Here is a 15928-nt window from a genome sequence, read left to right as displayed (position 1 = left end):
TTAAGGATCCTGTGTCCCAGTCTGACCACAGAACCCCTGTAGATGGCCTGAAGAGAAGGATGGTTCTTTTTGCCCATCGCCTTCATGTTCTCAATTTTGGATTTTAGCTGCCGTTCTATATATCATTTTGCTTACTGCGTAGGAAGTGCAGCCTTTGAGCTAACTTCCCACACAGAAAGTCTACATGCTTCCAGTGCAGATTGCTGTCCAGCTGTGTATCCAGATGTTTAAAAGTGTCTTCAAGTTTAGTGAAGTAGTCTTAAAGGTAGTCTAACCAGCATCTTGGTATCAGTCATGATATCCAGCTCTACAAAAGAGAGCAAGTAGGTGTACTATTCCTATAAGTCACCTTTGTAAGGGGGGTATCTTACATTTAAAGACCTGATCGATGCAAACCACCTGTTGGTGCCAAATCTGCACATGAATCCTGCAACGTGCATCAGATCTTTAAGAAACCTGATCAGAGAGTTGACTTCTCTGAAGGACACAGGCCCGGAGCGTGACGAAGCAAGTTATTAAACTGAGAGCGAGCGAGACGATCTGCAGGCCGAGCAGCAGGGAGAGGCGAGACGTGACCATGGAGGGGTGACAGAGTGAGACGCCAAAATGAAGAAATGCAGAGATGAGAAGATAGAGAAACAGAGTGCCTGCCAGACCTGACGGAGGGCGGAGGAGAGGATGAGAAGAGACCACTTGGAGTGAGTTAACAGATCAGAAAGACTTTCTGCTCATGAAAGACAATTTTCCAATTTGGGGGATCATTTAAAAAAGCCTCCTCTTAATGTGTGAAATTCTCCAAATAAAACCGCATCAGAGGTTTCAAAATGTAGTTTCTTTTCAAGGTTCATGGAATTAATTTGCAGACACAGAAATTTCAACTTTAACACTGCACTCTGAATATATTGATTTTTACCTTCTGCCAAGTCATTTGTTTGTGAACATTTATGGACAAGTTACACAGAAACTTGGAGGCAGGAGGCAGTATGGGTTAGGAAAGAACACTGTAAATTTTGGTGGGAATTTGGATCAGGGGAGGGATAAAGATTTTTTTGAATTTTCTTTAACGTGTGTTTTCTCAAATAATAATTATTGGTTCTTGGTGGGAAAAAACAAGCATATTGAGAGGGTTGATACCATGAGTCTGTGAAATTTGGTGAAGATCCAAGTAAAAATCTGGATCTAGTGGATTTCAACATGGTTTATCAAGGGACTATTGGACTTAGTGGGTGTCATTTTAGTTGCTTTGTTGGATTGTATTCTTGTTTACTTGTGTGTATGTGAGCAAGGTTACGCAATATACTACTGGATGGATTACAACTAAACTTGGAAGGATGCAGTATTGGTCAGGAAAGAACCCATCAAGTTTTGGTGTGGATCCATATAAGAAGGCGGATCCAGGATTTTAGTTGTTGTTGACATCTTCAATGTTTTCCCAGGTTATAATTAAGGGATTGTAAAGAAAAGAAATCAGGCATATTGAGGGATATCTATGAGTGTGTGGAATTTGGATGTGCCTGATTGAATTTCAGGGGACTGCTGGGCCTTGGCGGAGGAATGCTCTCTGCTGAGTGTTATTCTAGTTTTAAAGATTGTCCACACATTAACTTCAGTAATCCTCAGTTTATTAAAAACAACACTGCGTTAATATTATCCCTCGTTTCTATTCGGACAGTGGGAGTGGATTTTTACGCTGCCACGGTGAAAAACAATTATAATGACAAACAGTGTTGAATGTCAGTCAATATAAGAGGCCTGTCTTGTTTTTATTCTGCCTTTATCAGTAACTGCAGGTATATTTTGTGTTTTAGGGATGGTGTTATATTCTGTCCTTGGTCTCTGAAAACCAATTAGTCAATTAGGTTGGTCTTGTTTACAAAAAACACACAATCAACCTCAAAAACCAAATTATTCTTTTAAAAAAGCGCAGGCTGCAGAAATCTCTCCCCAGCTTTGACAAAAAGCATCAGTCTCCACCTCGTTTCTTCACAATCCAACCAATGATGATAAAGCCGGAAAACAGGAAACAGCGAGGTCCTGTGGAAGTCCGTTTTTCCAGCCCGCCAAACCTCACGGGGACAAAGGGTGGAAATGACCATCATCGACTGCATGCTGTCAGATAAGACTGCATTGTACACTCCACTTAAAAAATCAATCAACCGTCCCCCTGTGCTCTCTCAGGTTCTGTGTCACTGAGGTTTATGTCACTGTGGGTTATGCCACTCTGCAGCTGCTGCAGAGGTTCAAGTGTAAAGTTATCTCAGTCAAATATGTTTTTTCATCTGCAGAAGTTTAAACACAAACACTCAAACTCTGTTTCTTCAGGTTAGCTGTCCCACAGCACCACCTGCTGGACATAAACATACTAACAAACATTTTAAAGTAAAGCCTCAGACACTTCACTTTAGTAAAAGCAAAAATAAAGAACATAAAAATGTTTGATCACAAGTAAAGCTCCTGTATTCAGAATTTTACTGATTATACAAATGTATTATCAGATAAATGTACTAAAAATGGCCTCTTAGAACAGAGTTTGTTTTATAAGATTCGTTTTTTGGTTTATAATCCCCTGATCTATGTAAACTGGTTTGTAATTTGTCAATAAACTTATTTTTTCCAGCTTGTTAAATATCCAGAAAAAAAAACATAATTTTACTAATTTTTTACCACCGAGTATAGGAAATTAATTGGTGTTTAAAAAACGAGTAAAAAGTGAAATAAACAGTTGATGTAAATGACAAAGATTCAAAATGAAAGACCTTCCTACAGCCAACCTTCTTATAACAAACATAACGTTTATTAGTGTATCATTAGACCATCATTTTAAAACTAACACAATATCAGTGAAGATAACATTAAAGATGTCATCCAGCCCCATTTGAAGACATATATAAATGCTTTGATCATTTGGGATTTTTTTCCACACACACACAAGATGTGGTAATTAGCTACAAAATCTTTAAATTACATCCATTAGATTTAAGCTTGTAAAACTTTCCCTTTTCAGCAGGTACATTTAAAAACTGTTTTCCTGTATAAAACTCAGCACATGATTGTGTACACTGAAGATCAAACATACAATTAAATTAACAATAAGCCCAATATTTGAGTGGAGAAGACTTAGAGGGGCTTTATTTCCTAAACTAAGGGAAGTCATTAATTAAGAAAACACATTGCTCAAAGATTGGGGAAATTTACATTCACAAGAGATCATATGCACTCAAGCAGAAAATGACCTGTGGGCCAAACAACCCCCAGTGGATCATTTTCACACATTTTCACACTTTGCTACATTTATTAGACCAATACTGTCCTTGTATTACCTCGATTTCCTCACAGGAAAGTCTGTCATCCCTGAGTCGGCTGGGAGCAGCTCCCACCTACCCACCCTGGGAAACAGTTGCACTGAAACTCAGAATACATGAATGTGAACTTGTCGGCCCTCATCCGTCCTAAAACTTTGTAGTTATTCCTCCCGTCTGGCCCCTTCTCAGAGACCACCTTCCACACAGCGGGGTCCAGGTGGAGGTGGGCCCTGGAGGTCAGGTTCTTCCTCTGACACCGGCCTTGAGACGAACACAGCGTCTGGCTGCACAGAGCGGCCGCTGACGTCACATTCACCAGGTAAGGACCCAGCGTCTGATCGATGTAGAATTTGATAGCGTCACAAGTGGCCTGACAACACGGAGGAAACAGAACATATTTTACACAACTTTAATGACAACTTTGTTATCATTTTACAGTTTAAATAAGGAGCTTAACATTGTGCAGACAAGTTGAACTTATTCATTTGTGCCAGATCTCCACCATGGAAACTGTTAATATGAAAAATAACGGAAACTACAAAATAAGTTGACAATAAGACTGCTGATGATTCAGAATGACCTATATATTAGATTTTCACCACTCAGCCTGGACATTATAATCAGTTACCATCTTTACTGATCCCCAGAGTAGGAAAATAAAGACATTTACAAGAGATAATGACAATGAACATCTCAACGTAACATTTCTGAATGTTAAAAATCTCCTTTTTTACAATAAAACAGCAGAATCTGTGATCTTTATCTTCATTTCTCCACTTCAGTCATCATTGCTGCTCACCTCATCCATCAGATATTTTCTTATGTTTAAACACTTTAAATTCGAACTTGCCTTTCCATTATTCTAAAAACAGTTTCTTCTAACCAGTGTTAGATATATTGTTATGTTGTTGATGTGTTCAGCCACGCGGCATTAATTTGACTGTTTAAATCAAACCTGACAAAGAGGAAAAGAGTTGTGATACACGCTTTAACACAAACATTTAAAAAACTGTGCTGGTGTTTGTGTCTGATGCCTTCACACTGATATTAAGTCAGTTTTCCGATATGCACTTGGTTTGAGATTTCAAGGTGAGATTACCCAGACAGTAAACCAATGAATGTGAGTGTGGCATCTGTGAAAAGTGAAACATAGCTCTTTATTGTACCTTAGACTTGGAGAAGGCATGGTCGCCCCACAGGACCACCCCTGCAGACCCTAAAGCAGCGCTCTCCCCAATGGTGTAGACCAGGTGCTCCTGCAGGAGGAATAAAACAAGAAAAGTAACAGAGGATAGAAAAAATTACAAGAATTCCTAAAGAGCATTGAGTTCAAACAATAGCAACTTGCCTGCGAGAGGAAATCAAACGTGTAGGTATAGACGATGCGGCTGTAGGGGTATACAGGCGGTGCTGAGGGAGTCACCTGAGCTCCCGCCCTCACGGCCTCCAGGATGCGGTGGTGAGTGTAGAGGAGAACTTCTTGGCTGAGGCCTCGCATTTCGAGGCTGAGGTAGATGTCAGGATACAGAGCAGAGGAACTGTTCCACAGCCACAGCAGCTCGTCGTTCCTCTTCATCGCTACAGCCGGACACTCCCCTGTGTAGTTTATCTCTTTGCCCAAATAGTTGTAGCAGTCTGGGAAACCATAGTAACCCCATAACCCGTTAGGTCTTTCCTCTCTCCCCAGTTTCAGCGTTTGCTCCATGAAATTCCTCCCTGCTTCCTCAAACGTCACCCGGGCTACAGCCTCCACCTGCGCGGGGCTCCAGTCCGGGTGCATGGCCCTCACCAGCTCTCTCGACGCTTCCCAGTACACCTGCTTACTGTCCCAGTTTCTCTCCCACACAGGTCTCCAGCTCTCCCAGTCCACCACAGCCAGGCCCTGGAACCCCCTGTCTGGGATGTAGGTGTGGATGTCTTCAGAGGCCACCCAGAGGTGTTCATCAAGACTGGCGTTCTGTGGGACCCCGCCATTCAAAGCCTCCCCTTGGCTGGAGTACCTGGGATACAGACCCAGCTTTTCAGCATAGAAGATGGTGATGTTTTCCCCCATGAAGGTTTGGTTTTGGTTGTGGACGATGTCGAAGGTCCCCAGGTCGAGGTCCACGCCATACTGAGAGAGGCAGCTGAGAGTGGGGGCGTTCCACACAGTCAGGAAAGGCACCTGGGAGAAAGAGGATGCTTTCAGCCGCAGCCCTGAAACAAGGCAGAGCAGACTGCAGAGCAGCAGCAGCGGAAGATGACGGGAACTCATCCCTGCCAAGAAAAGAAGAAGAGAACTGCTCAAACAAAAAAGGGAGCAGTTATTGCAACACCATCTTTAAACAATGCTGTCTTTGAGAGGTTGAGAGGAAACTTCAGTCTCGAGAATCAAAATCCAAACAAATAAAGTTCTTTCCATTTCCAGAAGCTGCATAAAGGAGCCAAGAATTTCAGCTTCTGACTTAAGGTGGTCTTTTCTTTGTTTATTGATCCATGATGTTCCATAAAATCTAAAATGTTAAGAGTTGGAATAAAGTCATGAAATAAATGCTAAATGTATTAAAGACAAAATGAAAAAACACTAACTTACCTGTTCAAACACAGAGCAGAGATTTCAGTGTGTGTGTGTCTGTGCGTGTGCTCAACCAGCAGTCACATGATCAGAATCACATGCAGGAAAAGGGAACAAAACCAGAAGCTGTCACAGATTTTTTCCCCCCAACAACCAATCAGAGGAGACATGCAAATCATTTCCATGGAGCATCTGTATTTAAAGCCACAGGGACATTAAAGCATGACTCCTGTATTATCCCTCACACAGTTAACCTGTGGGTTCAATACAACATGTGAATATCTGTGAATATAAACAGTTCACCAGGATCACATGGGAGAGATTTAACTCTGAATGTCTGTCAGGGAAAGAAAAAAAAAAGCCATAATGAACTCTTCCACCTCCAGATTTAAATGAAAGCCTGCTCAACTCTTAGAAGCAGTAAAAAATAACTCTTGGCTTAACAGCACCCTACAATTACATGGGGGGGGGGGGGGGGGGGGGGGGGGGTGAGGCAGCAGCCGACAAGATGTGTCCCTCCCTGAAGACGAGCGGGCTCTGGCTCCCCTCAGAAACCAAATGTGACATGTTTTCACCCTCAAGCTTAATTCTAACCTCCGAGAAGGAAGTTACATTTGTCCCTTTGTTTGTTTGTTTTTCAGCAGGATTATGCAAAAAAACTATTTCCATAAAACTCAGTGGACGGATGTTGCATGTGCGAGGAAAGACGCCATTATATTTTTAGGCGTGGATCCATACAAAGAGTCAGATCTTGGACATTTTCTATCACTTCTTTCTAACACTGAGACTTATATATTTGCAAGAATCTTGATCAATGAAGGGGAGTTACATTTATGAGTGTGTGCAATTCTGTGCGGATAAAAATAAAAATCTTGATCTAGTGGATTTAAATGTGGTTTCACTGTTGGACCAGAGTGCAGTTCTTGGTGACAAGCAACAACATCCTAACTGTATCATCTGAAAACAACTTGCAAAACTTTATTGTTTCCTGAAAATATGATCCACAAATGATCCAACAATCTCCTCTGGTTTCATCCTCCTGTCTTTGTTTATTCGTCTGTTAGTTTGTAGGATTAAAAGGTGACTGTTGAGCCATTCTAGTTAATACTGCAAGCAATAAAACTTATCTGAGAACCAGCTGTTAAACTTTATACCTGTAATACTGAAATTCAATCCTAAAGGTTATTGTTCACAAGAGAAATTCCCCAATAAGTTTAACAAAGAAGTTTATTGAATTTGAAATTTGAGAAAACAGCATGAAGACAGAGGTGATAATGTCATTAAACCTGTGGAACATAACAAAGCGTCGGAAAAATGTCTCTAAATGTTTGTACAATGTTTGTGCTTCTGAAGTCAAATAGCTGCTTTTTAGCATCAATGGAGTCATGAAGTGTTTTAATAGAAAACTACTAGTAGTCATGTTTTAGACATAAGAATCAGAAAATATCATATAAAACACCTAAAAAATACATTCAAATAAATAGTAACACTTGAATTGCTTCCATTAGAAAAGGTCATGAGAGAGGTCATGTTGAAAAAGATCAGGCACTTCAAATCATATTGTGCTATCACCAGATTCAAGTGCATCAATTCCACTTTCACCACACAGCGGCCGACATACGCCGACTCATTCACCACATTTCCTCCGAAGACGTGCTCCCTATGAGAAACATGGAATTTGACACTTTGGGAAACAGTGACCAAGAGGAAACCGAGAGCAAAATGTAAACAAGGTCATTTCCAGCGAGCCCTCTATTGTTTAAAAAAAGATTACAAGTTATAAACAAATATAACTTTTTGCAATTTCCACAGTGTTTCATAAAAAGTTTCACTTTGTGTCATCCTTATTTTTTACAGCAATTCAAGAAAAGAAAATGACACCCCTCCCTCTCAGAAACCTGTCATCGTGTATGCTCTGATATTTGAACACACACGATGCAGCCGTCTACTGTGTTTACGGTGCATTAACAGAGGAGCAGAGAAATAATCAGTAAGATCACACATTGCAGTGCTGATGCCATGGTTGGAGCCGCCCCTCCTCTCTGGTGCAGAGGGTCCGTCTGATCGCAGCCCTCTCCCAGGTAGCCGCTGAAGCACTGGCACCGAAACTCAGTTTGGAACTTCGTCACCTCCGCTTCGCCAAGCTCACCCGTCACTGTCGGTTTGCCGTTCTGCCTGATGATGCTGTGGGTGAGGGGGTTCAGGTGCAAGTAAACATCACTGTCTGGGTTTTTGCGCAGACAGCGGCCGTGTGAACCACACAAGGTCTGGCTGCATAGCTCTGCTGCTGTGGAGACGTTGACGAGGTATTGACTTAGCGGGCCTCGGAGATATGCCTCAAGGTCTGAACAGCTGGTCTGGAGAGGAAAAAGAAGAAATCACTCCGTCACTCAGCTAGGTCAAGATTCACAGTTACCCTCTTTCAAAGGCATAAAGTTCAGGAAGTTTAAAGAAAGCACAGAATGTGATGATGATTAACTTCAACTCTAAGTTTGACTTTTTCCATTCATCCTTAACATCACTAATGGAGTCACACATGCAACATGAGCCACAAACCTGTTGATTCGAACAGCAGGAAAAAAATAGAGGCTAAAATACATTCAAAGATTTCATTCTAGAGTAGAACAGAGTAGAAAGCCTGTATTGTTGTATTGTGAAATTGGTGCATTAACATTAAAATAAAAGATTAAAAGAACATATCAGTATAAAACTAGTTTGAAATGACACTTTTATCTCTGATGAATGTTTGTCCATCTTGTGCATTTCTGTTCAATAAAACATTAAAATTTTATTCTTATTTACTTATGTTTAAAATATTGCATATCTTCATACAATGGCCCAGAAATATAAAGACTAAAGAAGAGACACAAATTCAAGATGTAAATTTAAAACACTGTAAAATAAATTTGGTCCTTCACAACAAAAACAGGCTGATTTGAAGATGTTAAATTACAATCAGCTCAAATGTGACATTCATGTGACTATTGCAGTTTCTTTGAAGCTGAGCCCTGAGGAGTGACTTAGTTATCAAATGACTGCACACATGACGAACAAGAGCATCGGGCAAGAACTTTCCAGATGATGACGTTTGTGTTCAGTTTGTTTCATGACTGGTGTGGTGGTGCTTACCTTGCTGCTTGTATAACCTGCATCTCCCCACAGGATGATTCCAGCCACTCCCAGAGCCACGCTCTCCCCGATGGTGGAGACGAGATCAGTCTGTGAAGGATGACACGGCATTTTAACCCTTTTACATTTCTAAAGGCACAGGTCAAACACAGATAAATGAGTATCACCGCAAAAGGGTCAGAATGTTAGTGAGTCATTTGCTACTGTGTAAAGTGCAACATGTTCTTTGACTCATAGGTTAACAGTGCATAGGGTTTTAGCAAGATTTTCAACTTGACCAACACCCATCCTGCCCACTGCAAACAAACGAGAGGTGCTGGGGTGTCTCTCTGCTCCCGGGACAGGAAAGGGCTGTGGCTGTCGATAAGGAAGAGCTGAGCTATAGCTCCATGCAATATGCACTGATCAGAGAGGGGGGGTGAGCCAGGGTGTTGAAGGTTAGAGCCACACTGTGATTGAGAGTTATCCTTGAAACAATACAAGTTCATATCAGAAATGTTTAGTATCATACGTGACCATCACATTACTCATTTAAAAGTTCAAGAGAATGCTGGGAAGGAAAGAAAGAACAGCTGATAAGGAAGAAAAAAACAAATTTAGGACTGGTAGAAATTCTAAAGTTAGAGCGTCACCTCTGTCAGCTGCTCCAGAGAGTTGGCGTAGGTGGGGCGCGTGTACACAAAGACAGGACGCGCCAACCCATCGCCTGATGATGCCAAACGCATCCCCTCCCTCACTCTGTTCCTGACGAACTGGCGTCCGGAGGAAGACGAGCGCAGCACAGTGCCCATGTAGATGGATGGGAAGAGGGCAGTGCTCTCGGTCCACAGCCATTTCAGCTGCTCGTTGCGGGCCACCTCCACATCAGGGCAGCGGCCTGTGTAGTTCTCCAGAGTGCGTCTGTAGTCGTGGTTGTAGCAGTCGGGGAACAGGTAGAACCCCCACAGCTGGTTGGGCCTCAGGTTCTTAGCTTCTTTCAGCGTCTCCAGCATGAACTTCCTGGCAGACATTTCAAACTCCTGCTGGGCTACTTTTGTCACCTGCTCCGGAGGCCATGTTGGGTTCTTCTGGCGCACCATCTCACGAGAATGCCTGCGGTAAACGTCTTTGGTTTCCCAGTTCCGTATCCAGAGTGGGCGCCACTCCTCCCAGTCAATAACGGCCAGACCTTTGGCCCCTGTCTCACGTATATACTTATCCACACTATCTGGCATCTTCAGCAGGTGTTGCGTGAGACTGGCAGCCTGTGGCAGCCCCCCGTTCACCGCCGTTTCATCTGGCTTGAAGTAGGGGAACAAGCCCAAGCGGTTCTTATAGAAGATGGTGAGGTTCTGTCTGACAAAAGCCTCATTGGGTGACGCCACGATCTGGAACTGGTCCAACTGGAAACGAATGCCATGCCGTGGGGCACAGTCCTCAGTCGGGGCATTCCAGGCGAGGAGCAAAGGCTTTTTGGAATACAGTGGCCATTGCGTGGGTTTCAGTTCCAGAGCACAGAGGCAGTCCCACAGCAGAACAATAAGCAGCCGTATTTTCCAGTCACACAAAGTCCAGTACAACATGTCTTCAGATGTGGATCGACAGAAAGGACCGTCACTCTCTGCTCTATAAGTCACACAGGAGAGTGAAATGTTGGAACTTTTAGTTTATTGTTATCACAAGTGGCCTCCCCCAGCACATTCATTCATAAAGTCAGCATTTCAACTTTTGTGTACAGTTTAGTTTTGTGCACTAAATGAAAAAACCCTCCAATCAACAGCCTGTATGACAGATCAAGTATGTAATTATAACAAATTTAAATTAGCTTCCATCTAATTTACTGAAAGCATCTTTCTATTTATGAATGTATAATATAGGTCTTAATATTTGAATTGACAATTCAGAGGACCCTCAAATATAAGTTGTTTTTTTTTGTCTTTATAATAAGTGACAGTATATACATTCAGCAGTGGTTGAAGACTTCCTAAGTAAAATAACATTACCACAAAGTAGAAATACTCTATTACGAATAAAAATCCTTCATTCAAAACTTAAGTACAAAAATATTTGTATCAGATTATTGGGGAGATATTTATTACATTCAGTGTAGATCAGTTTCGTATTAGAGTTGGTCACTGATGGGAAACTTAATCTATAATAAAAATACATCATCATTAACAAGTTGATTATATTTTGCCTTAATTACCTGAATAAATGTAGTGCAATGAAAGTGCAGTATTCCATTTGAAACCTAAGTCATATTTGTCGCAGTGTATTTAATCAATGTGATCATTTTAATGTTGTTATATTTGTGCTAAAAGTTTTGAATGCAGTACTTTTAATTGAAAATAAAGTATTTCTACTCAGCATCCTTTAAATGTTCAAATACCTAATCCAAACCGTGTAATTTAAAGGCTAAGGTGCAATCATGTTGTCACTGTATCACTGTATACATCCTGTTTACACTTTATATATTAATTCTACTCTATTTATACTTTTTATAATTCCTTGTTGGTATTGCAGGTTTAAATTGCAACACACTTCCCTATTTTGGAACTTACAAGGAAGCGTCTTGTCTTATCTTCTCGTAACTTTTACTCTTATGTAGGCAAATCTTCCACCACTTCTAAAAAATAAGAACTAATATGCTGTCACTTATTAGAAAAGTAAACTGAATAACTACATTCACATTTCCACAGGGAGTTGCACTTGTACTCAAGTACAATTTGGAGGTACATGTACTTGAGTAGATATACTTCAGGTATTTTCTAACCAATAAAGAAAGGTAGAAATTACCTTCAAATATTTGCTGTACAATCTAATCAATGCTACAAACACGTCCTGGATAAATAATGACAAAAACAAATCTGACTCTTTATTTACATACTCAAAAGGTTCTCCTATATTTAGTGCAGACCTCTCGTGCTCTTTGCCAAACTTCAACGCGTGACATTTTCTGTTCCAGCTGCAGAGAAACTCTTATAGTTGTAGAGAAACTGTCTTTGAAAGCAATGGATGAGTAAAAAGACGAGTAAAGTCGAGTGAAGTCAAAGTAGAGAGCAGTAGAGTGACAGCAGCCTCCCTCTTACCTTCACTTCCAGACTGAGGAACCATTCCCAGAGAAAACACACACAGGAGCCTGCTTCTCCCAGACGCGTTCTCTGAGCTGCCTCACAACAAGTAGGAGAAAATCAATGTGAGCATAATTTGTGGAGGAAGACGGAAACAACGAGGAGGATTTCACAAAGACATGTGTGGTAACTCCGTGTCTGCTGGTCCCCGCTCCGTCCTGCTGCCAGAGAGGAAAGTGAACTTACCCCCTGCGATGTTGTCAGAGCCGGAGCCAAACCACTTTCAGGATGTTCCATTCTCGCGGGGGGATCAGGGGGGGAGCGGCGAACCGGAGCGGACATACCAACACCCCGGTCAGAGTGTGTGGTGTCCTGCAGCGAAGTGCTGCTTCACCTCCGACCTTCGCGTGACTCCAGGAATCACTTGGCTCCATTCTATGTGGGGAAATTAAAAAGATGCCCCCCCCCCCTGCTCCCGGTTACAGCCGGGGACTGGACGAGTCCGAGAAGTCAGAGGCATCCAGTGTCCAGAGCAGAGTCAGGATTCATGAGAGGTCACAGCAGCCACATGGCTCCAGAATAACACCATACCACTAATGATCAGCCTTCTACATTACAATCAGATGTTAGCTTATAAATAACTATTTACACATCATCAAATATACACTGCAACAAAGAACTGCTGCACATACAGCAGCATACAGACCATCACCACATTGTATATCAATTACACATTTTGAAAACAACATAGTATTAGTTCTATTGGATGTACAATATCTATTTTGATTCATATTTTTACCTCTTACTTCATGTTCCCCCATGCACAGCTCCTTTATTGTGCTGCTGGGCCATTTGCATGTCTTATTCATGCATTTCAATGGGAAATCCCACTGTTAAGTATAGTTTTGTTTGAGTTTTGAGAACTGAAAGGGGGAAAAAACTCTTATCATAGTCTGTTGGGTCGCACAGAGCCAATAATGATAATAAACTTCTGGTTGATTTCATTTGTTTTAAATCTAATACTAAGTCTTCAGATTTCTCTAAAATTCACAGAGGACATTGGAATGTAGTTATTTTGTCTGTTTTTCTAATGTATTCCAATTTTTCAATTCTTTATTCTGTTTTTTACATCTACAGATGTATGTTATGCTTTTATGGAGAGGGGTTGTGTGTGTTTTGTTTCTTTTCTTGTTGTGTGATATGCTGTGATTGTTGTCTTGTCTTGTGGGGACACTGAGGTGAATTTCAAACAAAGAGTTGTGGCAATAAAGTATTGAATCTTGAATCTGGATTAGATATTAGATTAAGTATATAAACTTGTATTTTTCAGCTGTTGGGGAAGAATCATCCACTTGAGTAAAAGTAACAATACCACAGGATTGAAGTACCCTATTAAAAATAGGAGTCCTGCTATCAAACTTTGCATGTGTACAAATACTATAGCATCAAAATATTGGTTGGATATTACATCAGTAGTATTGATGCATTCAGTGGAGGTCACTTTAGTTCCAGTGACCTTTCTACATTTTAATCAGATGTTAGGTTAAAGATAACATGATATCTATAAATCATGTGAGGACTAATTTACTGTGAACACATGCAATGATGCATCATGGACCTTTAAGCAACTGCAAACCTGTTTCAAATGCTAAGTGATTTTGTAAAATATTAAACACTGCACGAAAAAATATATTAGAAGTTACCACAGACTCTGGTGTCATTAGATCAGATTTCACTGAAAGGTGAATTGAAATGAATGAAAAGATTGTTATAGAATAATCAGATTATAATTATATTAATCAGATAGTGATTATACACAGAGGACATGGTTCTTTCAAGTGTATTACTTCAAGGTAGCAGGAAGATTGAGGTCAAAACCACAAACACTGCATCTCAAGTTTGGCAGATGTTGTGTTGATGTCACTGCCCATAATAGGAACATGATAAAATATTTAAAAAAATAACTTTAGCCTGTTGCTAAAAACTCCTGGTGGACAATTCAATTCCAAAAACAATGTTTAGTTTAAGGGAAGAGAAGCTGGGAAAGTTCTCCTGAACTTTTACTTGGACCCTGTTGGATAACTTTTGCCTTCTTGTGTTTACAGCATCTTCCATCTGCCCTATCGTCAAATTATATTTCCAGTACATTTTACTGATCCTTGTTTCTATTTAAGTCATAAGATGAATGCAGGTCTATTAGTTTCAATGACTTGTACTGTTGCCACTTAAGTAAGTGATTTTAATGTTTTTTTCCACTAATGCTCTGAGCATACTTCAGACGGTGGGTACAAGACATCTGGAACACAGATGTCACTGCGGCCTGAGGTGTGTGATGACAGCCACTGGCAATGGCTGGGTGAAGTAACTAAGTACCACATCCTGTCACGTATCCAAGTACTGCAAATAGGACAGTGCAGACTGAGCCAGGGTGAGGCATGAGGAACATCAGTGATGAGAGGGGAGGGTCGAGGCCACACACACACTCACACATCATTAACCAATCTAAAAAACCTGTGATCAGACTGAGCAGTTTGGAAGAGGAGGGGAATCCAATTGTGAACAGTTGTTTAACCTTCAGTCCTTGGTTTGGTTTTTCAAGAACGGCCTTTCTCTGAAAATTAGACTTTCGTTTTGTAGATACTGGTGAGCTGGGGGATGTCCGAGCACATGATCGTTATCGTGATGAGGTGGAAGTGAGATGACTTCCTGTGTCAAAGTCCATTCCGCCATTTGTTCTCGGAGCTTTTGCTGACTCACATCAGTCTCTTTCTCTTTCTGTCCCCTCGTAAGGTCTGGGCTGTTTGTTTGAGGAGAGTGTGGAGCGTGAAACGACCCATGTGAATGAAGCCTGCTCTTGGCTTTCCTCTAACCTCTGGCTCCTGAGCATTACATCAGCACGAGTCAGGGACTGTCAGGAAGCAAAAACAATGGCAGGGAAACTGCAATCACAGCCTTCCACTTTGAATGTGCCCAGCAAAAACTTAAGAGGATTGCAACACATATGTTATTGTGTAAACTGGAAAACAGTGATGAAGAGGATTTCATTGAAATGATAACGTTTAAAGTTAATGATTGAAATGTGAGAAGGGTTTAAATGCTACTTGAGGCCCCTCAAGTGACTGGTTTATACATTTTACTACTTCTTATTTAAGCTAATCAGACATTCATGTGCATTTATGTATTGATTAACACCGGACATCACCATCAAATATCCTAGAAAACACATTTTTTCATTCAGTTCTCTGTGGGGTACATGTGAGCAAACAGTCAAAAGTGACAGAATTCGACTAAACTCAGTGTGAATGGGCTAAAATGAGCACTTACTCTAAAACCGCTACAGTTCGTTAAATGACCCTTTGACTGTTTATAATTCAAAGCATGTTTTAGTTCTTTTTCGAGGCTGCTGATCATTTATAATGACTATCTCTCCTGACCACAGCCACATGGACAGCTCAACTATGTATACACACAGTACAGATTAGAGATGAAAACAGTTAAGCAGTGGCATATTCATGAAGTTCATACACGTTTGTGCAAGAAAGAGAAGATCCTTTTAATGCAGGCTGGACTCAGCAGCGGAACATCAGAGAGCAGTGGGGAGGAAATACATCAAAGTGACTGACCTCTGGCCCAAAACACACCCAGCCGCATTCCACACAATTAGAGACACCAGAGAATGCCTGCAGAGGAAGCCCTACCCATTTATTGTGCAGATCTGTACACACTGAAATATGTTTACGCTGTCATTAAAGTTTGATACTGTGCCAGCTGGAAACACTGGTTACCATTGAATCTTTTGAGTTTTCACATCAAACATCATGTTTTATTGTGTCTTATATCTTTTGTAAAGTAATTGTTCAGGATTATCATTAAGGGTAAATCAGAAAGATGTT

General features: G+C 41.0%; 2 protein-coding genes across 2 annotated transcripts; both read right to left on the bottom strand.

Moving 5' to 3' along the window:
* Positions 1-2772: 2772 nt before the first annotated feature.
* Positions 2773-6005, bottom strand: hyal1 (hyaluronidase 1). The gene is made up of 4 exons (XM_020101433.2): positions 5875-6005; positions 4651-5558; positions 4469-4558; positions 2773-3672 (listed from the first exon to the last, which is right to left on the bottom strand). The coding sequence occupies exons 2-4, from the start codon at positions 5554-5556 to the stop codon at positions 3346-3348; spliced, it is 1323 nt and encodes a 440-aa protein (XP_019956992.2). The 5' UTR covers positions 5557-5558; positions 5875-6005; the 3' UTR covers positions 2773-3345.
* A 1060-nt stretch (positions 6006-7065) lies between these two features.
* hyal2a (hyaluronidase 2a) lies at positions 7066-12442 on the bottom strand. The gene is made up of 4 exons (XM_020101686.2): positions 12054-12442; positions 9618-10590; positions 8986-9075; positions 7066-8213 (listed from the first exon to the last, which is right to left on the bottom strand). Exons 2-4 carry the CDS (start codon positions 10545-10547, stop codon positions 7821-7823), a joined length of 1413 nt encoding a protein of 470 aa, XP_019957245.1. The 5' UTR covers positions 10548-10590; positions 12054-12442; the 3' UTR covers positions 7066-7820.
* Positions 12443-15928: the final 3486 nt, after the last annotated feature.

This window comes from Paralichthys olivaceus, chromosome 2, assembly GCF_024713975.1.
Source record: "Paralichthys olivaceus isolate ysfri-2021 chromosome 2, ASM2471397v2, whole genome shotgun sequence".
Classification (NCBI taxonomy): Eukaryota; Metazoa; Chordata; class Actinopteri; order Pleuronectiformes; family Paralichthyidae; genus Paralichthys; species Paralichthys olivaceus.
This window is presented reverse-complemented; position numbering and strand designations above follow the sequence as displayed.

What these genes read in the sequence shown, in the direction of transcription:
- hyal1 (XM_020101433.2), bottom strand. Translation starts at nt 5,556, where the DNA reads ATGAGTTCCCGTCATCTTCCGCTGCTGCTGCTCTGCAGTCTGCTCTGC. An exon ending in CGTTTGATTTCCTCTCGCAG is followed by an intron (nt 4,559 to 4,650) that starts GCAAGTTGCTAT and finishes TTCCTCCTGCAG; the next exon opens with GAGCACCTGGTCTACACCAT. An exon ending in ATGCCTTCTCCAAGTCTAAG is followed by an intron (nt 3,673 to 4,468) that starts GTACAATAAAGA and finishes CCGTGTTGTCAG; the next exon opens with GCCACTTGTGACGCTATCAA.
- hyal2a (XM_020101686.2), bottom strand. Translation starts at nt 10,547, where the DNA reads ATGTTGTACTGGACTTTGTGTGACTGGAAAATACGGCTGCTTATTGTT. An exon ending in CTCTGGAGCAGCTGACAGAG is followed by an intron (nt 9,076 to 9,617) that starts GTGACGCTCTAA and finishes CATCCTTCACAG; the next exon opens with ACTGATCTCGTCTCCACCAT. An exon ending in CAGGTTATACAAGCAGCAAG is followed by an intron (nt 8,214 to 8,985) that starts GTAAGCACCACC and finishes TTTCCTCTCCAG; the next exon opens with ACCAGCTGTTCAGACCTTGA.